Source organism: Plectropomus leopardus, chromosome 15, assembly GCF_008729295.1.
Source record: "Plectropomus leopardus isolate mb chromosome 15, YSFRI_Pleo_2.0, whole genome shotgun sequence".
In the NCBI taxonomy this organism is placed as follows: domain Eukaryota; kingdom Metazoa; phylum Chordata; class Actinopteri; order Perciformes; family Serranidae; genus Plectropomus; species Plectropomus leopardus.
Genome location: NC_056477.1, coordinates 17,105,147 through 17,128,167, shown reverse-complemented (window position 1 = coordinate 17,128,167; position 23,021 = coordinate 17,105,147). Strand labels below are relative to the sequence as shown.

General features: G+C 37.9%; 1 protein-coding gene across 2 annotated transcripts; it reads left to right on the top strand.

The window, feature by feature from the left end:
* The first annotated feature begins 4,316 nt into the window (after positions 1 to 4,316).
* elovl5 (ELOVL fatty acid elongase 5) lies at positions 4,317 to 20,472 on the top strand. 2 transcript variants are annotated; one of them, XM_042501973.1, is made up of 8 exons: positions 4,317 to 4,390; positions 8,874 to 8,938; positions 9,310 to 9,497; positions 12,717 to 12,794; positions 13,439 to 13,610; positions 14,138 to 14,262; positions 15,489 to 15,623; positions 16,551 to 20,472. In XM_042501973.1, the coding sequence occupies exons 2-8, from the start codon at positions 8,881 to 8,883 to the stop codon at positions 16,671 to 16,673; spliced, it is 879 nt and encodes a 292-aa protein (XP_042357907.1). In that variant the 5' UTR covers positions 4,317 to 4,390; positions 8,874 to 8,880; the 3' UTR covers positions 16,674 to 20,472. The 2 variants fall into 2 exon arrangements, with proteins under 2 accessions (XP_042357907.1, XP_042357906.1); XM_042501972.1 differs by lacking the exon at positions 4,317 to 4,390 and adding an exon at positions 4,394 to 4,460.
* Positions 20,473 to 23,021: the final 2,549 nt, after the last annotated feature.

Genomic DNA, 23,021 nt, shown 5'->3' with positions numbered 1-23,021 from the left:
GTTAGTCTGTTTTTTTACAATCATTTCAGATATTTTATGGTGTTATTTATTTACTAAAGGTGCTGTATTTAACTATGGAGAAACATCATTCCCCGGTCTTCAAATACTGACGCTTCGTGTTGGAAGTTCAGTCTGTTTACCAACCCAAAGCCTCACTATTTGACCACGTGGGAATGAGGCTTAATCTACTATCCTGCTCCAGAGTTACATACAGCACCTGTAAAAGAGCTAGAGGAAATGGATTTAATGTTCTCGGATATGTTTTGTGAGCCCCACAAAAGCAAAAACAAGTCTTGAAACGAAAGGTAAAAATCGCCACATTAGCAGCATTTTGATTGACGTGCCTACAGAAACAATGCAATCTGCACATTTACACTGTTTGAATGTTGCAGAAGCTTACAGAAAGTCAACAGTTCTTTGTGAGAATTTACGTGTTCTTCCACAGAAATTGAAAAAAAATAACAGTTTTAAATAGGAGTCGACTGATATTGGTTTTTCAGGACCAATATCAATGCAGATTATTAGTAGTTAAAGAAACTTTTAACTGATATTTGGAACCGAAAGGCACTTACAATAAAAATAAAAATCTTTGTCAATATTTAGAATTTGGAATATAACAAACTCCAACACAAAACTTTATTTAACAACCTTTAGAAAATGTTGAATCAAAACAGAAACGTTCAACATCTTATACAGCAGGCTCCCTGCCACTTTTTTGGTAAGGTCAAGTGAAAATTTAACTTGAACCAAAATAACTCCCAGAGTTCCTCCCTTACTGACATTTTCTTTGTTTTTTTATAATTTATTTTATTTTTAACTGGCAAAATGCCAAACACCAGCCCCAATAATCATCCAGACCAATAATCTGTCAACCCTTAGTTTTAAATAAACCCAATGTTTTATTCTGAAGAACAAATGACAAACTAGGATATTGGGAAAAGTGCTTTGAGGTAAATGCTACATAAACATGCTAACGTGCTGTGATGACAGTGCTAACACGCTGCTGCTGAGGATGCGTTCACCATTAGTTAAGTGTGTGAGCATGCCAACAGTTGCCTATGAGCACGAAACACAAACCAAACTGAGCCTGATTGAATGTCAGTAGCTCTGCAGGTGTTTTGTCAGTCATGGAAGTACTGGTAAAATAAAAAGTTTGACTCAATGACGGTACTGCATGCAAAGTCAGGAGATTGTGTTTATTCATGTTCCAGGTAACATGCATGTTTGTAAAAAATGTACGGGCTATTTGTCTGATAGTTGTTGAGGCATTTCAGTCTGGATGAGGTGGACAGAGCAGCATTCCTATCGCTAAAACAATGACAGAAGGAACGTCGTCTGGTGTTCACGGAGAGGAGAGAAGTAACTTTAAAGTAGAATAAAACAATATGCTTTCTTCTATTGAAAGGGTGTGGTGTAAAAATTCAAATTCATATAATGTGTTGCACTTTTTCTCTCTGAACTTCTTTAAAAATGTCAATACCTGAACATTTTCATCCACAAGATGGTGGTATTGAACCGCAGCTTTACATAATATTGAGCCGCAGTGACAAATGACAGCATCACCTCAGTATGACCTCTTAGACCAGATAATGATGATGGCTGGTGCAGGCCATTGCAGAGACTGGGAACATAGACACTGAAGCACCAACAAAGCCCTGGAAAGCACCGTTTTTTAATAACGCCAGGAGCATTGGAATAAGAAAAGTTGCATTAGTGTGTTTAAATAGTCTTCAACACAAGTTTGATAAAATGATAACTGCTTAGATACTCTGTACACATATTTATTTTTTTTAAATTGAAGTTCCAAAGGAAATATTGGGAGAAGAATAAATCCAAATTACCATTAAATAGTTTGCTGTAAAATTAACAAATGCAGAAAATACATTTTTAAGCCACAACAAACATTTTGAATTATTAAAAGCACAGAAGTTACTTTGTCAGATTCATTCATGGCAGTGACAGTAAGTCTGCATGACCAATAGCTCATTACTTTGGTACTGTTAAACTTAACAAATACAGAGGGTACATTTTTAAAAATATAATGAGCCTGCATAAATCCACTGCACATTAGCTGCTCAGCACCAAAAACAAAGTTAGTGAGAAGCTGGTGAGCTCAGTGGAGCATTTAGCTGCTGAAGAGCCAGATATTTCCCTCAGGATTTGATGGGGCCCAAAAACAGACTTAAAAGGAGAGCCAATGTTGGATTTACATGTGCTGGGTCGCCACAAACATAACTCAAAAATTAATTTATATTAATTACATATGAACCACATGTGAGGCAACTGCTTGTCAATATTTTCAGGTAGAAGTCGATAATATAAAAGTTCTTGTTGACAGCTTGATTCTGTTGCCCCCAGGTGGCAAAGAAAAATCAACAAATGCAGGTTTAATTCATACAAATGACAAGGTGAGATTTGATTTGGCTCATTTTGGGTTGTGGATGTGTGAATGACAGACAGGTGGGAAAAACAGTGCTTTCTGATTATCACCAGTGGCATGCCTTGAACATACAACTGCTCTAGTGAAGCTGCACAGTGGCCAAAAGACCAGATTGTGGTTGTAACTATGGCCAAAAGGTTCGTTAATTTGAAAAAAATAAAACACTTGAAAAAACAAATTTTTAAACTGAAAGTTTCTTGAATTCTAAAAATACAAAAAACTGTTCACAATAAAAATACATGTAGGAAAAGGTCCATTTTGATTTAAATATAATGTCGATTTAATTCTGATATTCTTTTGAATGAATCATTTATTTTTTCACTTATATATAATTTCACAGTGTTTCATTGTGTGTAACTGTATCAGTGTGAAATAAAGTGCATTTCTATCCCAGTTGACATTTGCGAAAGGCGGAGTACACCCTTGACAGGTTGCCAGACTATTACAGGGCCAGCCTTTGACTCATGAATTTAAAATCACAAAAAAAGTTAGTCTTTTTTCAAAGAATAATGAAACTGTAATATTTATGACCAATATAACACAAGTGTCATAGACCATCAAGGTCATATTGGTCCTCACACCCAAAGTCACCGTGAACTCTGTTCTTCATCATTCAATCGATACTCATTAAGATTACAGGTTAGTCAGGTTTGTCAGGGAGGGAAGTATTCACATTGCTTTGAACAAAAGACTCTGCTAAATAAATACAATGTACTGTAAAATGTACAAGTGATGCTGCTACAGTGTGAGACTACAGACTGCATACCGATGACGACGACACTTTTACTGTCAGACAAGCACTCTTTTACTTAAAGCGATAGTTTGAATCTTGTCTGGGGTACTTATCATTAGTCAGCACATTACATACAGTATATAGCAGTCGACACGCCCTCAGACTGGAGAAGCAGGCAGGAATCTGACAAAGCGTCAACCTCTAAGGCTGAAAAATGAAGCCAATGCGGACGTGCCAAAAACTGCACTTCTTCTTATGGCCACTTGAGGCTGACTCCGAAACAGAGTCAACCCCCCTAGATCCCCATGTTAAAATGCCCAAGTTTAAAGCAGAAATAGATGTTTATGTTTACAGCCTGGTGCAATTAAAAAAAAAGGTCTCTATAACTTATTTCAACATTCATGACAACTCATCCATTTAAATTGTATTAAGGCACTAAATAACAGAGCTCTTGGGGGACAGAGCCTTTGTCATTGCTGCCCCAACCCTCTGGAACTCCATCCCTCCAAACATCCGCAACGCAGACTCACTCCCCTCATATAAAAATAAACTCAAAACCCACATTTTCAAAAAAGCCCACAATACCTGTCTCCCACTGCCTCCCCAAATCTGAATTTTGATATCCTCTGAATTTTGCTTTAGTATTCTGTTCTTGTATCTGTAACTGTTCTGTTCATGTAAGCATTTTCAGTATTTTGTATTCTCCATCTTGCATCTTTTTGCATTTCATGTGAAGCATCTTTGAGTACTTAGAAAAGTGTATATAAGTCCTTTCTATTACTATTGTTATTATTATTATTATTATTATTTCTTTCACTACAGAAGATATGTGCAGCTTTAATTTGTACAAATATATACTTTTAGGCCTACTTTTTTTTCTAAAAAAACTGGGGAAAATGTAAATAAATAAAGTTAGAGATGCACATCCCTGCACAATTTTACAGTCTTAACATGTATCGTTGAGTTAACAATTACCACAAAACTGAATTAAAATGTAGCCCAGAGATAGCCTTGATGCCATCTTTTTTGACTGTGTATGTGTGTGTGTGTGGCTGCAACACACCGGGTCACCTCCTGGCTGTGACCCTCCTGCAGGGCAATGGGCCAGTCTGCGTGTTCCTCCCACTATTTTCCACTGAGCGACAAGGCTGCACATTGTGCTCAGACCGGCCAGCCAGCCAAGGTTACACAGCCGCTGCTCTGCCCCGCCTCTCAAGGTAGGCACACAGCTGTATCTCTTCATCTCAATATTTCGCTGTCTGTCTAACTGGGCTGCAGAAATTTACGGTGAGGATTTCTTTTCTATTATTTTAAGGAAGGAAAACGTTGCAGCGCGCATGGCGCCTGTGTGTGAGCTTTGAGTTTGGGTGATGCTGAAGCTGTGACCTCTACTGTTACTGTAGCCTGGATGCGATCGACAGGATGCGATTTTTTTAATTAATTCCTCTGTGGAAGTTTGACTTATGAAATTAGAGGATGATGTAATGAGATAACCGCTGTCAGCAGCTCAGCGCTCACAGCTGAAGTGGACACCGGGCTGCTGTTTGATACCGGAGAGTACAGTCGGTGTGTAAAGTGCAGTTTACATTACACGTGTGACCCCGATGGAAAATTACTAGTCGGCCTATATAGTGCCATATTGTGGTGCAAATAAGCGACGTGACGCGGATATAGTGCGATATCGTCCTATATATTTGTAACGCAATCGCGATACTGCAGCAAATTGACGCGAAAATAGGTTACTGTAAAGACACAGCCTCGCGAGCACACTGCAGCATGTTGTATGTAGGCTAGCGAGTCTGCCATTAGTAGTTGTCAAACTTCCTGGGGAAAACTTTTCCATGTTACTCATGCTGCTGTCCCAGGGCAGGCTGTGATTTGCAGTTTTTGCATGTCTGTACAAAATCTTGTTCTGGAGAGCCATTTCAAATATAAATACCATACTATACTAGTGTTATTTGTCCTTTCCAGTGTCTGTATTGCTTCCAGTAGAGTACTGAGCTGTGTATTAAATCCTTACTCTATAACACAATTCAAGTGAAGTACCTTTCCAGACCAATGCCCAAAAATATCCTATAAACAAGACTTGCACTGACCATGTTCAGTATTTAGAGTTTTTGGTGTGGTGAGTTTTTTCAGTTTGTTATTACTTAATTTATTATACCCTTTGATTATCTATCTATCTATCTATCTATCTATCTATCTATCTATCTATCTTTCTATTTCTGTCTGTCTGTCAAGGATGGAAAACACCAGACAAGCCCAAATATGATATCATCATGACATTGTAGTGTCAATACAGTATTTTTACGATTTATAAAGGTCTGGGAGTATAGAGTATTGTGATGTTGTAGTATTTATCTTACCTAAACTATGTCAAAATCTGTTTATCTAATCAAAGTTTTCAGTCTGTTCATCTTACTTCATTTTTATTGCAGCAAAATGTATCTAGTGGAATAACAAAGCACTTGGTTGTCATTATTCTTGTGGGCTACAAAAAGTTAAATTTCTGTTAGTAATGTTAATAACTTACATAACAAAAAAAAATTGATACTTGCCGTCACAATTTTTCCCCTACTCCTACTATCTAACCATCCATCCATCTATCCATCTATCTATATGCAAAATACATTAAATTCTCTATCATGACATATTTGATTTTATGTTACGATCAGGGTTGCAGCATAAACTGGCTTCAAGGTGTAACATACTATGAAAATTGACAATTACCACATTGTGTACATTTGACTAGGAATCTGTCCTATATTTGTTTCAAAAGGGATACTTTTTACACATACTTAATTTTCAAAAACAGTTTCAAGTTTCAATTAAAGTAATAATAAAGCCTTTGTTAAAAAAAACCCGTCTGATTACATGCCTTTACGTGTTTTTGTAACTTACAATAATAACTACGTAATAACTATGTAGTGATATTTTCAAAGACGGTTATCATACTGTGAATGTCATACTGTTGCGACCAGCTTACGTCGTCAATAAATATCCCAATAGAGTAAAGTTTATGGAAAATTTACTGTGAAACTGTCATTGATGATGGATTGTTTTTGGCTAATCCAGTTAAATCATTATACCTAACAAATACAGGTACATCATCACTTTTATATAAAAATCATGTAATAATCTAGCATGACTATGAAGAAGTCCTGCTATCTGATTTACAGCATCGATCAGCATACAGTTTTCTGTGGTGACTCCCACCCCTGCCTTCTATGAGGATAGATATATTGTCGTATATACTGTCGTATCGCCCAACCCTGACTCTTACAGTATATTAGACTGTTTGAATAAATCATAATCAGCTGCAGTGATGAAACCACTCTTACCAAAGTCCAAGATGCATTAGTGTGTTGGAAGATCCAGCTCCTCCTTTGATTGTTTAGTTATGTTTCTGCAGCAGTTAGATAGCTGACTCACTGACTGGCTGCTAACATGCTCTCCTGTTGTGGCTCATCATGCTCTGATTAAGGCCCTGCAGATTATCATGTTTTGGTGCAGCCTAATGCATCTCTTATAATCAGAGCCCGGATATTACTGCACTGAGGTTGACCAGAATAAGCCATATTTGGTTCCTGCAGACAAGTGATTATAGTCAAATGCAACTATCAGTAATGTGGTTATTGGTTGCAAGCAGAGTTGAACCTTTGACTCTAAATGTCTGTACAGAAATACCTTTGTAAGCTGGGATACATTTTGTTTACAAGGGTGTTTTTCTGTAAATACTTTCATTACATACTACATATTTGTTGCATGTGTGCAAGATATGGCTATTTACAGAGTTTAAGTGAATATTTGGATTATAGTAAATTCATTATATGCATGTAGACAAAGTCACCGTGGTGCCCCTTCAATTCTTTCAGTCATATTCCAATATCATATGACTTTAATGCGCGCAGATTAAATTGAGATGCTTTAGCTAAATTTGATAGATGGGCTCACATTTCTGTCTGTAAAGTACAAGGGTATTCTGTTAACCTGTAAAGCTGCTTTACCTTCCTCTCAGACATAAAGAAATCGGACCGGAGCCAAAGGATTGCAACCAGTCAAAATTACATTTGTTTATCATATTAACTTAGGTTTTGTTCAGGAGTCTTTGTTTGAGGAAAAGGTCAATGAATACAGGTTCAAATAGCTGAAGAAGGCATATGGAGGGAGTACATACGGTATTTATTCTATATTTTATCCAGCAGCATGCGCAGGTGTAGAAACTGCCCAGCGGTGCAGCAGCCTGTGATGTAACAGTGCTGAATTAAATGTATAGCTCGGAAAACACGTCAGTGGAAATAAAGAATTTCTGCGGCTGCGAGGCATCTTGTGCAAAGCCTGAAGTGATACAGCAAACAATATACAGGCAGGACTGTGTAAATACCTCCGAGGTGATAGTGAATAAAGAGTGTGTGTGCCTGAGAGCTATCTGGTTTACTGTATTAAAATCAGCTGCAGGGATTTGCTTTTTTGCAGCAGTGTGAAGGATGCTGTCACAACTTTATATGAGATTTTTCTGTTGCGGCTGGTTGTTTCAGAGCAGTAGGTTTTGTGTGAGAAAGCTACAAAACTGCTGCTATTACAAAGTATGATTTTAGAGGAAGTGAATTCTGTCTTTTTTGTAAAAAAAAAAAACAAAAACAAAAAAAAACATGACTTTGTAACTTGACATGTTTGTCCGAGTTTAGATGTCACTTTTTGCAGTTTGACAATACATTAGTCTGGAGTGGACCTGAGACCAGACAATAAAACTTTTTTGTTTAAGAAAAAAATATTCAGCTGACAATATCCAGATATTCATACAGTCGTCTGCTTTATATCACAGGGTTGATCTAGCTGTCACAAGCGTACGTGGGAAATTACATACACTGTTTATGGAAAATGCACTTATATCTTATGGAGAAAAACTGCACTTTTAAACTATTTTCTTACAGTTCCACAGGCAGCCGGCAATGTGTTTGAAACACTCACAGGAACATCGTTTTTATACAGTCATGCACCTCCACAATTTGACAGCTATGGCAAGAGAACATGCATAAAGATTTAGAGATGTTTTTTTTTGTCAAAGTAAATGTAGCAGCAGTGCCTGGGCCAGACAAGGTTATGCAATTATTAAAGCCCGGACCCCATTAGTGGTGATAAATCTACACATTTCATGACCTTCAGCAGTTTAAAAGCCACAGAATCACTACACAACTGTCTGGTTATCGTCCGCACACACCTGCCCGCTGGCTGCTTGTTTTACAGACACATTTGATCTCTTGTTTGAAAGCACAGGGATGGGGAGGATCACTTGTTGGGACATGAGATGTATTAGAGAGTTTAGATGGACAGGTTTGAGCACAAACAGACATATCACAGACATGATTAGGGCTGGGCAATAAATCAGTATTATATTAATATCTTGACCTGAGGATATATTCTGTTAGATTCCAGATATTGTAATATCATAAGTGGTTTTAAAGGCTACATCACAGAAAAGTATTGAAATTTTCTGAACTTATCAGACTCTTCTAGCTTCTTTTACAGCATCAACTTGCTGAAATATTTCAATCATGTACATGATGTTCAATTTGATATATATATATATATATATATATATATATATATATATTATATATATATATATATATATATATATATATATATATATATATATATTAACACTGCTTTAACTTGTTTTATTTGTTCTGTTTTTAGGTGACAAATGGAAGCTTTAAATCATAAACTAAACACTCAGTTTGAGACATGGATGGGTCCCAGAGGTAAGCTGTCATCTGAGCTGCTGATATTAAATCTGTTGCTGTCGTCTTTAATGTGTTTGTCTGCCAAAATATTGCAAATTGTGTATCTACTGCAAAAGTTCAGCAGAGCACTACAGTGAACAGAAAAAGAAAGTAAACATTACCAAAAACCTTTGACCCAAATCATACATTACATGCTGTACACATTGCCTGGACTTAGACAAGAAGCCTGCTGGGGTTTTTCACCTTCTTGCTGCTAACCTTTCCAGGTGTTGAGCAAACATTCCTCAGTGTGCCTGCTGCTGCTTTTTCACGTCTCAAGTTCATCCGCGGTTACCAATGAGGCCACCTTATCGGCGCTGAAAACCAGACTCTTTATCTCCATATTTCAGATCAGCGTGTGCGGGGATGGCTGCTGCTCGACAACTACCCACCAACCTTTGCACTCACAGTCATCTACCTTCTGATCGTGTGGATGGGGCCCAAGTACATGAAACACAGGCAGCCATACTCGTGCCGAGGCCTCCTGGTGCTCTACAATCTGGGCCTCACGCTCTTGTCCTTCTACATGTTCTATGAGGTAAACAGGCTGCGCAGCACTGACACGTGTGTTGAAGTCGGCCAAAGCTATCACTGCAACCTCACACTGCAGACAGACTATGAAAGAAAGGAAACAGACCTGAACGTGACTGACTGAAAAACTCTAGTGTGCGAATATGACCGAACAGTTAGCACGGTTAATTAAAGGAATGCTTTAAAAGAGCTGTGTGTTACATTTATATAACAGCAAACCATTATTTGTTATTTAAAGTTAGTGGAGTAATGACGTCCTGAGCAGAGCCCAGGACCCTGTGCCCTAACCAATCCCACTCCTCTCGCCTAAATCTAACCAATCCAACCAGCAGAGGTAATGAGTATTAGCCAATCATAGGGAGGGTGCAGCGGGTCATGCCTTTGCAATCCAAGGAAAAGCAAATTCGCCTCTATGCTACGCTAAGCTAACATAGCTGTATCTTTATATTTATCAAACAGGTATGACGGAGGTATCAGGCTTCTCATGTGACTCTCAGCAAAAAAGAGAATATGCATATTTCCCCAAAAATGTTGAATCACTTGACTCTGATTAGACTCGGGCCTGCTAGCGTCTCTCACTGACTGCTCAAAACAATGCTATCAGGGGGTGAGAGGGACACAGCTGGACGCTGACAGGCTCATTGTTTCAGCCGTCAAATCCCTCATACGCCTTCGCAGACATCCGCACAGCCCCCTATTGTTTGCTAGAAAACTGCTTTTGATAAACAGCTGACTAAATAACGGTAATTGATAGATGCACTGATGAAAACAAACGCAGATTATTCAGCAAGGTGGCAACGTCTGAGCTGAATCTGCAAGTTTAAGTTGTCGCAACTGTGGCCAGACTTTACTTATCACACTGATCGTATCTGTCGTTTTGTGTACCTGTGAACATCAGGAGCTGAGAACCAGACTAAGCAGTTTTGTGCACGTGTAAGTCTAAAGTATCTGTGCTCTCCTCCCCATCCAGCTGGCAGAACAGGCTTCTCGACTCTGTCTGCATTGCGTAAGGCCGCAGCAGACTGTCGGCTATGTGATTCATTAAACCCTGTACTCTGACAATGCCCCGGCCATGGGGTGAACTTTTGGCAGTCCAAAATCAATGCCACCTGATGTGAATCACAGTACAGGGCAGTTTTGTTCTTGTCAGCTTTCCAGGGCACAGCGGCTCGTCACATAACAATTGTGATCAAATCTGATTGTGATTAATTTTGTTTATTTATAGGCTGATTAATGCTGCTGCAGGTCTGAAGAAAAATCAAGGAAGTATATCAACTTAGAGGGCGGTTAATGTCTGCGTGCTCCTGATAACATACTTCATTCTCTCGCTGGTTCTCTACTGGAGGCAGTTTCTTGGCTCTGCGGTTAGTTAGTAAAGTGTTTTACAGCGGCAGACAAAGACAGCGCACCTACTTTGATTCGGTGAATCAGCATTAAGCTGCATTCACCGAATGCTGCTAGTTGCATTTGAATATTAACTGTTTAAAGGGGCATAACACCAGTTTTACACACACAGATTAGTTTACTTGTCACGGGGAGCACCAATCAGACCCCAGATTAAGTTGTATCATGTATTTTGTGGCTTTTGATAAGTCTGAAAGTCTGTATTACAAACTGTTTTTTTTTTGCCTAGCAGGAATGGTCACACTAAGGATAATAATATTCTTGCTTTTAAAGAATAGAATCGCTTTTACTTTGTCCCATATATTTGTCTTGCTGGCATGGTGTGTCATTGACATTGTATAGATGCTTTTAACTGTGAACGGACTGCAAATCAAAATTATCCTTAAGCTTACTAAGCTACAATAGCCTACATCAAATAGTTACATTTTTGTTTAATATTGTGCATGGCCCATTACAAATTAATTGAATAAATTACTGAGTTGCTTTATTGGAAGTGTAGGATTGATCAGTTTTGGAACTGGGGACAAGCGGCTAAAAATCAAGACATCTCGGCCTTGGTCGTATAAATTTTAGCCATTATATTAAAGAAACTTCATACAATATTCAGATCATTTATATAGCAGCATACAACTATTTTCTATGTAAAGATATAGTGTAATGTCCTGAGCAGAAAATGAAGTCTCCCTCTATGTGTGCTGTAATACAAGCTGCTCTGTTTGACGTTGTAGTGGTCTGTCCAGCCGCATGAGTGTATCCCACCGACTAGCTAATCGCCACCCCTCTGCGCTGCGCACATACAGCAGTTATCGCTTATATCGGGACATCATTGTCATAGAAGTCTAGCGCCCACCCTCTGGTTCCCCTGTGGTTAACACCTCTGTCAGCACTGTTGCCATTGTAAGCACTATTTATGTTATTATCGCACGTTAGCTGCTGGCCACCAGCTCGGCCACGTCTATGTTTAGAGCCATGTGCAGGTAAACTTCTGAATCATGATGCGTCCTGAATATTGTATAGAGTTCTTTTAAAATCTCTCCTTTGCGAGTCCCTCTACGCTAGGATAAACCACTGGAGCATCACTTTAACATACAAAGGCATGGGGAACATTCACTGCACAGGTATACAGAGTAAGATTGTTACTTTTAATTAAAACGTTGTTTTTCTTGCACGCCTTAATGACGAATATTCGCGATGAGAGTCAACTGGGGCTGCATTTAATATCAGTAAAACTATGTCTAAATTTGTTTACAAATTCTCATATAACTTGTGCCATATAATCCAAGTCTAATTTATCCAGTCATATGCTACGTACTTCCCAAACACATTCATATAAGCTAAAATTTTAACTAATTAAAGAACTTACATATATAAAGTCTCACACTATTCACAATACAGGGTGAGTAACTGATATACAAATGATCATTTTGTGGTAGAAGTACTCCTTTAAACTGTAACATCCTAATTAAAAGTAAAAGCATGATGAGCTTTCTGTGCTACTGAAACATAATGTATAATATGATTTCCAATGGGCCTCAGGTCATTTTAGAGCATGACAAGAATATTTGAGGCTAAGTGATCTGAACCCGTCACCACAACCTGACAACAAACAGATATGGGACCAAATCTGACTTGCCTTCTGTCTGTGCATTTGTTTAAGCACGTCTGTTTTACTGTAGCGAAGGAAAAGTCATATTTCACAAGTTAGTCACATGTTTACAAGTTGTACTTTTATAGTGCATTTATCCTTTACGGTGCCTGTAAGTTTTATGTATTCAGACATTTGGTAAAGAATCCAATCATCATTCATCTTTTTTGTCTTCAGCTTGTTATGGCAGTGTGGCACGGTGGCTACAACTTCTACTGCCAGGACACTCACAGTGCTCAAGAAGTGGATAATAAGGTGAGTCAGTCCCATTTACACCCTGCAACCTTTTTATGTTTATTGCTAGGGTTTTTACTTTCATTTGATCACATTTGACATCATTTTATAACTAAGTAAATGATTTACCATTATGTTTCTTTATCTTGTAAACGGTACTGAGGGCCTAAAGGCATAAATATCAAATACTGTAGGACAGCTATACAATATTAAGCACAATGTGCGTTTTTTCCTTGCTCTGATTTCCATGGACGAGTACCTTTAAATCCCAGCGGATAAGCTGCGGGGACAGGGAGTCAATTTAATCTGACTCGTGTCATCATGATGACTCTCTTCAGTTGCCCTACTGAGCTCTGCGGTGGAGGTGAAAACAAGGTTCCCTGTGAAATGTGCTCGGCTTTGCAGTTCTGCTGTGATTAAATAAAAAAATATATCACTGTGTCACTGCTACAGATAGTTAAATTGCTTTATGATTCATCCCCAGCTTTCAAGGGCCTTTGGTACGGATGTCTGCGTATCACCTTGTATGATAAACAGAGTGTGCAGGAATTTTATAAGAACTTTTGCACTCTGTTTTTCTGATTTGCAGCCTCTGTTGTCTCCACATTGTTCTCTTAAGTAATGCACAGGAGGTTTTTCTGCAACCGTTTCTTGTCTCCTCTCAGATCATAAATGTCCTGTGGTGGTACTACTTCTCCAAGCTCATCGAGTTCATGGACACCTTTTTCTTCATTCTACGAAAGAATAACCACCAGATCACGTTTCTTCACATCTACCACCACGCCAGCATGCTGAATATCTGGTGGTTCGTTATGAACTGGGTACCCTGCGGCCACTGTGAGTGTGTTTTAACACAACTTCGCCCTCCAGTGACTCAAATCACTCCAGTAACCACATTTACCGTTTGGCCCCAAAGCGAGCTAAATAATTCAAGTGCTCTAATGTTAAACCCATTAGCCTTGAAAACGGCCTGTTTCCCCAGTAAAGCCTTAAAGGACACTAAGTGACTTTTATTGACCTGAACGCTGCTGCTCTGTGTCACATGTAAAAGAAAAAACACAGCACAGCAGTTTGCAAGATGTCTGATTTCTTACACTGAAAATCTCCTTCTTGTGCCTCTCACTATCGATTTAAATTTAATGTGACATGTCTGTTCTGTTAACACGTTTCATTATTCATCAGAGGTTCGCTCTATTGTTTCTGTATTACTGTACCGTAAATGGCTTCGATCGATTTTAAATGAACGATGCAGTAATGGTTCCAAACAGAGCGGACTAATGAAAAGTTATTCCCAAGAAGTTCATTGCACTCACCCAGTGATTGCTCTCAGTAGATGGATAACTTTATCATCTGTTTCTCCTCAGCATATTTCGGCGCCTCCCTGAACAGCTTCGTCCACGTCGTCATGTATTCATACTACGGCCTGTCAGCCATCCCAGCCATGCGGCCGTACCTTTGGTGGAAGAAATACATCACACAGTTTCAGCTGGTGGGTTCATCCTTACTTAAGTAAAATAGCAATAATAGAATAATAATAAAAAGTATTTATGTCGAAATGTACTTAAAGCATCAAAAGAAACAGTACTTATTATGCAAAGGCTAATTTGATTGTGTCGAAGTATACATACATGGACTGTATATCAATTATACAGTGTTGCTGTCGAGATATACCGCTTTGACAGTAATCGTGATATTTTAAAATGAAACGTTCATTTTTAAAAACCCTTTAAGGGCAGTTGCTCTTGTTGTGCATTTTTGAACAGTTACACACTTTATCTCTCTCCAACTCCCAACACTTTGATTGAGTGCTCATGTATTTATGTGTAAATAGCCTTTTACTGTTGTAGCTGGTAAAGAGTACATTTTTTCTATATGGTGTTGGGAAGTTTAACTTACAAAATCCCAAATCTCATTAACATTTTTCAGAATAATTACATCCTTAAAATTCATATTTCTCAAAAGTAGTGATGTCAGAGAGTGCAATAGGAATACTCGTTCACTAGGTTTGACTTTTGAATCAGTTTGTGTAAAAGATTCTCATGAAAGGTAAAAAGTTTCTGCACAAGAATTATGAAAAATTAAGCTATTTTGGAAAATAACTGAAACTGCATTGAAAATAAGTTGAAATATGTCTCCTGAACTTTGCGATTTCCTCACATTTATTAAAGAAAACAGCACTTAAGTCACAGACTAAAACTTTGTGCACTGAACAATGTATTGTATTTAAAATACAAATAATGTGTTTTGCATAAAAAAAGACACACTTAAAGCAATTAGTAACTGTTGTGGAGCAAAAGTAATATATTTACCTTTGAAATGTAGTGAATTGAATGTATAAAGTAGCATGGAATAGAAATACTCAAGTAAAGTACAAATACCTCTAAATTGTACTTAAGTCTTGTATTTGAGTACCTTAACCAATGTTTGTTTGCGAATTTTATCTTTTCATAATTAATGGATGTGAAAGAAGTTGAACTAAAAAGTATTTTCAGCCTTTGACCTTTGATTTGTTTTGGGGTTTTTGAAGCTGATGTTGCTTTTTAAATGTTTGAAGTGTTTTTGGACTTTTTTCAGAGCTTAATACAGTGGAGACATTTTCACTGTCCATTAACAGATATTTTAAGCTCTGGATCAATGTTGCGTTTCTATAGGCTCTCTGTGTCACCTTCTCACTCCACTACGTGTCTGTGTGTGCGTCTCGTGTTTCGTCCACAGATCCAGTTCTTTTTAACCATGTCTCAGACGATGTGTGCAGTTATATGGCCGTGCGACTTCCCTCAGGGATGGCTGTACTTCCAAATAAGTTACATGGTCACGCTTATTTTACTCTTCTCAAACTTCTACATTCAGGTCAGTTGATTTTGACATTTTACCTGTTAATTAATTATGTTCAAAGATAAGTCTGGTAATATTTTCAGTTGACTAGAGCAACAATATGTATCACTCTGTGGCTGAAAAACAAATACACCGTTTACTTCTTGTTTGCTGAAAACTACAGTGCCCAGCTGCCTGAGAATTCTTTTTTATTTAAATAAATGTATTTCTGAACCAATTACCAATAAATCTTCAGTGAGAAGCAAACGAGCTGAAAGAAAGTGCAAACTATGACAGTGGTGTTTTCAGTATTTTCAGGATATTATGACTGTAAGAACAACAGAGAATAAAGCCAGCTCTACCCTTCATATTATGAATAAAACAGCATGTGTTTTTACAAGGACAAAAACAAAAACAAGTGCTACAAATGGGGCACCGGTTAAAATAGAAACACTCCAATAAAATGTAATAACTCACTAATTTATCGGTAAGGTCTTTAAAAGGAGGGCGTCTGGGGCCCATATTTTGGTAATTTTTGCCAACAACCCAACAACATCTTGCTGACTGTCCCGCCTATGTAGACGTTGATGTGGCGCTGTTGCTAACTCCGTTGCCGGCTTAAAGGCGAGACAACTCTGTCCCTCTATTCTGCAATTGTACCTTTTATTCAGAACGAGGCAGCATAACAGTGCAATACTCCCACATGGGGAGGCATTGTAAAAAGGTGCTTATGTTGGCCTGTGCAATACAGAAGTTTTGAGGCTGTTATAATTTTTTTTTTAAATCTGATGATAACATATTAGCTAAAGTCATTTTTTCATTGTGACTAAGTTATGTTCAGATTATTTTACTTCAAACATGCTATCTTACAGTACAAATAGATGTTTGTGTTTCTGTATTACATTTAATTATTTCATTTTTAATGATCACATTTTAACATGTTACCTCTGCCTCTCTTTCAAGACTTACAAGAAGCACATCGGCTCTCAAAAGAACCAGAACGGCACTCCTGTATCAACAAATGGACATGCAAACGGGACGCCGTCTACGGAGCGCACTGCACACAAGAAGCTGAGGGTGGATTGACATTTGAGAAACCGCCAGCCAATTCTCACTGTAGCGTGTTAGCTAATGCTGCTAGGAGGTATATGTATCTCTGATCTAGAATAGTTTAGCGCTCACTTGAGATGAAATAAGCCATAGCCACATATATCCAGAGACTCTCCATGTTTTTGCACACGTTCCTACTCATGGTATTGAATTATTAAATTAAGACAGACGAGTATTGTAGTGTGGTTCCACAATATTGCCTCCCCTGACCTCTAAAGGAAATTCACTCCAATGCAAAAAATCTCTTTCTTGCTACCAGCAAACGGACATTGACTCATTCAGCGATGCTTTACACACAAAAGGTCCAAAGATGAAAGCTGCAGACGGTGTGTTGGCGGCTGAAGGTTTCATCACCCTCTATGACGTCTCTCTTTCAATGACCGAAGGGACAGTTAAACTAACACAGCATTTATGGTCCTTAATATGTAACTAGAGCATGCATCTTATGTCTTGCTTTATCTCACTCCTGTCTGTGCTGTTGCATAATCCTAAATTTTGCCCTACTGTAGTGCATTTTTATTGACAGGCTGTGACAGCAAATATTTTGCTGTATATTTGCAGAGCAGGGTCGCCAATTTGGAATATTTAGCCATCTAACCAAAGAATAACCAAAGCATAGATTACTGCATATACTAGGATTCATATTTAAACCAGTTTAAGACACGGTGTTAGTGGGCAGTTATGCTTTATGAGCACAATATAAACTCTCCTTAATACCCGCCATGATATAAAAATGTGTTTGTCTCCTCTCACACTGTGCTAAAATATCTACTGTAGCTCTATCCAGTAAATGCAATTAAAACTCAAAATCATTTAAATTACTTCAATAAGGTGGTGCCCACTTGCAGTGCAGCTGCTTATTGGTAACTATTTAGGTATTAAAAAAATATAAGAATCGGTATAATTCAGTGCTTAACACTCAAATACGTAAAATTCAGATAAACTCTACTATATAGTTGAGAATAAAGTTTATCATTGACCTGGAAACAATAGTTAATCTCACCACAAGGTCCATTTAGTGGATCCTCCAGAGCTTTTGATTATCACATGGTCTTCCTCAGTTGATGTGAGAAGTTTTTAAAATGGCCAGAAAAAAATCGAGATTAAAACATCTATAATTTTACCACATTTGGGTGAACCCCATCTTCTAAAAAGATCATGGCTGCGTCTGAAAACGCTAAAACAGTAGTGAGATTTTTTTTGGCATGTCCAAAACCTTAGTATGAAACATAGACTGTCTATTTAGACAGTCAACTGGTCAACACCTACTGTAAAAAAAAGGAAGCCAAAATACCTCAGCGGAAATCACTACTACGCAGCATCTGCCTCCAAATAACATCATTAATGCAAGATGGCATTTGGAGCCAGATGCTGCGTAGTAGTGATTTCCGCAGTATCAACTTCCGGCCCATACACCAATCTGACCAATCGCAAACCAACTGGCACACAAAGCCATTAATCGTGACGTCACAGCCCCTTTAGATAACAAATTATAACCAAACTTAACAGAAGAACGAACACCTGAAAAAACCATCTGTGTTCAAGGTGCATCCGAAAAGATATATACTAGTGTTTATTTGCAAATATTTTGAATAATAGTACACTTTGGGTTTTTAATTCAAAGTATGCAATTTTGGACAAATGTGATATGGTCGAAAGCTCCAGAACAGCTTCTAAACTGACCTTGTGGTGGAATTGTTTTGTTAAACAATATATAATTTTTGGGGTTTTTTTTTTGTTTGTTTTTCAGGCTTTACATTAATAGGGTGCCTTCTGGACCAGTTGTTTCTAATTTAGCATTTTTTCATCTTTTTAGTGTGCTATCACCAGGTTCACATTGGTCTGTTTCAGACTAATGTGTGTCAAACTTCCTGTTCGAATCCTGTGCCTGATTCTTCTGTTTCTGAAAATGTTAGATGTCCTGAACTATGAACAATTAACATACTAAAAGCAACAGTGATGTTTCTGTTATATTAAAGGAATAGTCTGGAGATACGCTCATACACTCTCTGCTGAAAGTTAGATGAGAAGTTACCACTCTCACATCTGCACGAAGTGACTCTACAGCCAGCCGCTGGTTAGCTTAGCTTAGCATGAGGACTGGAAACGGGAGACAGCTAGGTCCAAAGGCAACAAAATCTGCCTACCATACCTCTGAAGCTCAATTTAGATTTTGTTTGCATTTGGACAGAACCAGGCTTGCTTTCCCTCCATTCACAGTCTTAATGCTAAGCTGTGCTAACCAGCTGTAGCACTGCATACATGTAGCATAATTATGGCTCAAAGAAGTTGAAATTTCGACTGGAATGCCCCCTAAAGTTGGATTTCCAACACAGAAAAACGGGGGAAGCGCTGGTAATATACTGTTTATTTGCACGTCTGTCTTATTTGTGTCTCACTAAAACAGTTATCTATCTGTGGATAAAATACAGAATAATGTGTTGTTATGAACTGGTAATGCTAACAGCGGCTAACCTGGCTTGAACTGGTATTGCTAACATCATCTTGGTTTTCTGACTTGTATGGGAACTCGGGAGCAGCAGCATAAGCATACAGAAATGAGTGGTATCTACCTACTATCAAGCTCTCGGCATAAAGTAAACAAGCATATTTCACAAAATGTTTAACTATTCTTTTAACATCTTCCAAAAGTGTTTCTCAATTTACCATGTTTTTTGTTTGTTTTTTAAGGGACTGTCTGTTATTCATGAGAGAGCAGAGGTGGTGCAATATGGAAAAGGTACTTCAGATAATTACTTAAGCAGTGGGGAGGGAGTTATGTTTATGATTTGGTTAAGGGTAGGGAAATTCAACTTTAAACACTTGTATTTTGTATTTATTATAAATATCCTCAGAACTCCAAAACCCAAAAGGCATGTTTTCTTAAAAAATCTACAAAACCACACAATTTATCTCAGCGAGAAACTGTGGAAAATGCATATTGGTGGTGAAGGGGCGTTCATACATTTCCCTCAGTCACTGAGGGAGGCTCAAGAAAAAAATATTTGAAGCAGCGAAAAAAACAAAGTTACACCCCAGCCACCCCCCTACTCTGTAAATAAAATACAGTCCCTTAGTGAAATTAAAAAGTCATAGGAATGAATTGTTTGTTTTTTGTTGGCAAATGAGGATTAGTGATCCAACTATTAATTCATTTTTGTTCCTCATGTTTATGTTGTTTTTTTTTTTTTAGCCTAAACCATTACCAGGGGCCTACACAGTAAATGCTGGTATATAAAACAAAAAGGTACACGGTTGTTTGATTTATGAACTCTGTAAATCTGATACACTCGCAGCGGAGCACTGCTGCGCTGCTCTACCATGCTGAATCAGTTTAATGAGGTACAGTATGGCCTTATAACCACTGAATGAGCATGTTGCTCATATGTAAAGGTGACCTAGATTCATGTTCACTGCATTAGAAATTATTGTTAAATTCTGAATAATACATACAATGGCCACATTGTGTCTGCATGATGAAACTGGTCCGCAGATATCTGCTGATAATAACAGGAAACCTGTTTAACATGCATGAGCCATATCTACTTAGAAATTAAATTATAGTTTAATTATTTCCAGCTACATGCCATCCCTGTTACAGTTCCTCCTTTGTACAAGGTGATAGCGCTGAAGGTAACAGGGTTTATAGGCCTATTTAAGGGCTGGATTAGCAGTAGGTTGGTAAAGGCCAAGAAAGCGTGTATGTAAGGATATATTACATACATTTTATAGACTGTTAAAATAAATATATATATTTTCTGAAATCAGGGGTAAACCAGGGTTAACACGTTGTGACTCATGCTTTACTCACTGTAACACATTAAAAACAAATTATAAACCAATTTGTTTTTTCCTTCTTTGATAATGATGTGAATGCTACAAATATGCATCTAGAATTATATATATATGTGTGTGTGTGTGTGTGTGTGTGTGTGTGTGTGTGTTCAGCAATAGAGCTGACAGTTCACTGAGCCGTTAAGTTATGTTTACATTTTAATTCTATCTATCATCCATTAATGATAGGCTCTATTGATAGCAATGTGAGTTTGATGGTTGGGTTAGAGCTAATTAGCTAATGTTGGCATGCTAAACTAAGATGGGAAACATGGTAAACATTGTGGCTGCTAAACATAAACACACTGTCATTATGAGCATTTTGCTGCTGCATGCATTTTCCACTTTAACATTATCATTAAGCTCAAAGCACCAAATGGCTGTAAGCTTAGTCTTGTTTTTGAATGTCAATGAATATGTTTTAAAAGTCCAAACTGTATATAATACAGAAGATGCATGCTACTATAACACCAACTGTGCTTGGCAAACTACTATAGAATAATGTAGAAAAGCTTTTTAAATTAAAGCCGTATTAAAGATTTCAAGGAATAGTGTAGTTAATTTGGGCTGTATGAGATACTTATAGTCAGAGTATTACCTATGTAGATTGCGGTTGGCATGTCACTGTTTGCAGAAACAGACAGGACTAGCATCCCAGAGGATTAGCAAAGACTGCCCTAGTAATGAGTCTTAAAACCTAGAAATGTGTGATCATTTCAGCACCTACTGTTCCCTCTTCATAAAGTCAGTGGGTTTTTTGAACGGGTTGCTGGTTAGACGCCTGCAATAAGGTCTGTGGTTAACACGAGCTGGAGAGACTTTCATGTTTTGTTCTATGACAAAAAATATGTCAGTAAATACTCCAGTTGCGAACTTTGTAGCCTTTGTAAAGTTGGTTGCTAACAAGTGGCTATAGAAGACTACACAACGTCATCGCCCCGAGCTGCACTGAACATGGCTTTACAGCCTTATTGTGGTGGCAACCTTAAGTCATGTGTAGTGTTGTTTATTAATAGGGGTGTAAATCACTAATTTCATCTTGATATGATAATATATCAATATTTTGGACAACAATACAATATTTGCGGACAAATTCTGCCACAATACAAATTCAATTTTTTTTTTTTTTGTAAAGAATTTTGTTCTATTATTTTGTAAATAATTAAAACTGGTTCATTCTGTCACAAAACAAGATCGCTTATCCCTCTGAAACCTGGATGCAGATGATTTTTCTGGTGCTGCGTTCAGAACCCTTCGAACCTTAAGCACGTTGCTTTCTTTTCAAAACAGGTTTTTAAAAAAGGCAATGAGCAAGTGTTCCACAAATTGCAAGAAAATAGATTTAGAAAACTATTTTTTTAAAGGCTAGGGGAAAATGTTTTTTACAAAAAACTTCACTTGAAATTATTTTAATGATATATTTTGCAGCGTTAATAGCATGGCCATTCCCCCGTTTGTTTGTTTTACTTTTTTCTTTTTTGTTTTGATTTATTTATTTTTGCTGATTTTTAGATATATTTGTTGAACTTTTTTATGCTAAATTTGCTAAGCTGCTCACTGCCTTCTTCCCATGTTTTTGTCAGAAATCAAGCCAGTTTGTTCAGGTTTCAAACTGTTAACGAAAGTACAAAACTCAACTCAATAGCTGTCGAGGACATGGACAAAACTACTGTCCTTCACAAGTCATGTCCCCACACATGCTAACGTTATTAGCATAAATCTTTTGCATCCATTGCTTAAATTAGCTTAGCGGCTAGCGGACTTTTCCTCTACTCCTACTTTAACCAGTGTACACATAGGCTATTATTTATGCTTTGTTTTACTCACCGCTGGTCGCAGCATCTCCCGACAGAACAGCACAGGTGAATTTCAGTCTGCACGCTGGGTTTTTTTTCGGTCTGACATTGTCAAAATTGAGCAGCTAATGTTGCTGCATGAGCTTAGCATGAGCTTAGCATGAGCTTAGCCCCGCAGGAACCTGAGGTAACATTTCCTGTTTTGTTTACTTAAGACATGTGCTCTGTATGTTGACTCGCACTTTCTCCGGAAACTAAATATTTACACACTGCTGGGGGGTATTGCACACTTGCACAAAAGTAGAATTTAGACATCCGGGATAACGGAAAAAGCGGGGCTTGACCTCCTCTTATCTGTGCCTCCTGGCTTAATCCGTTGCAGGTTTGCAAAACCAGGATGAGACAGCGGGACTCAGTTTATGGACTCAAGCCAGGTGTAACTATTCCGGATAAATCGATTTATAATAGAGCCATGGGATAAATGGGCGCTCAGGACTGTCGTGAGTAGACCACATGTGTCGATCACAGATGGTCGTGATGCAGATGTGGCGAAAATACATACAGAGTTTTTCAGCGAGTGAGCAGCAGCATCTCATGGCAATGTATGAGCGGGTAAAGCATATAATGTGCAAAAAAGTGAAACCTGGACGTTACAATAAAACACAGGAAAAAATATTAAAGAAAATAGCGGACT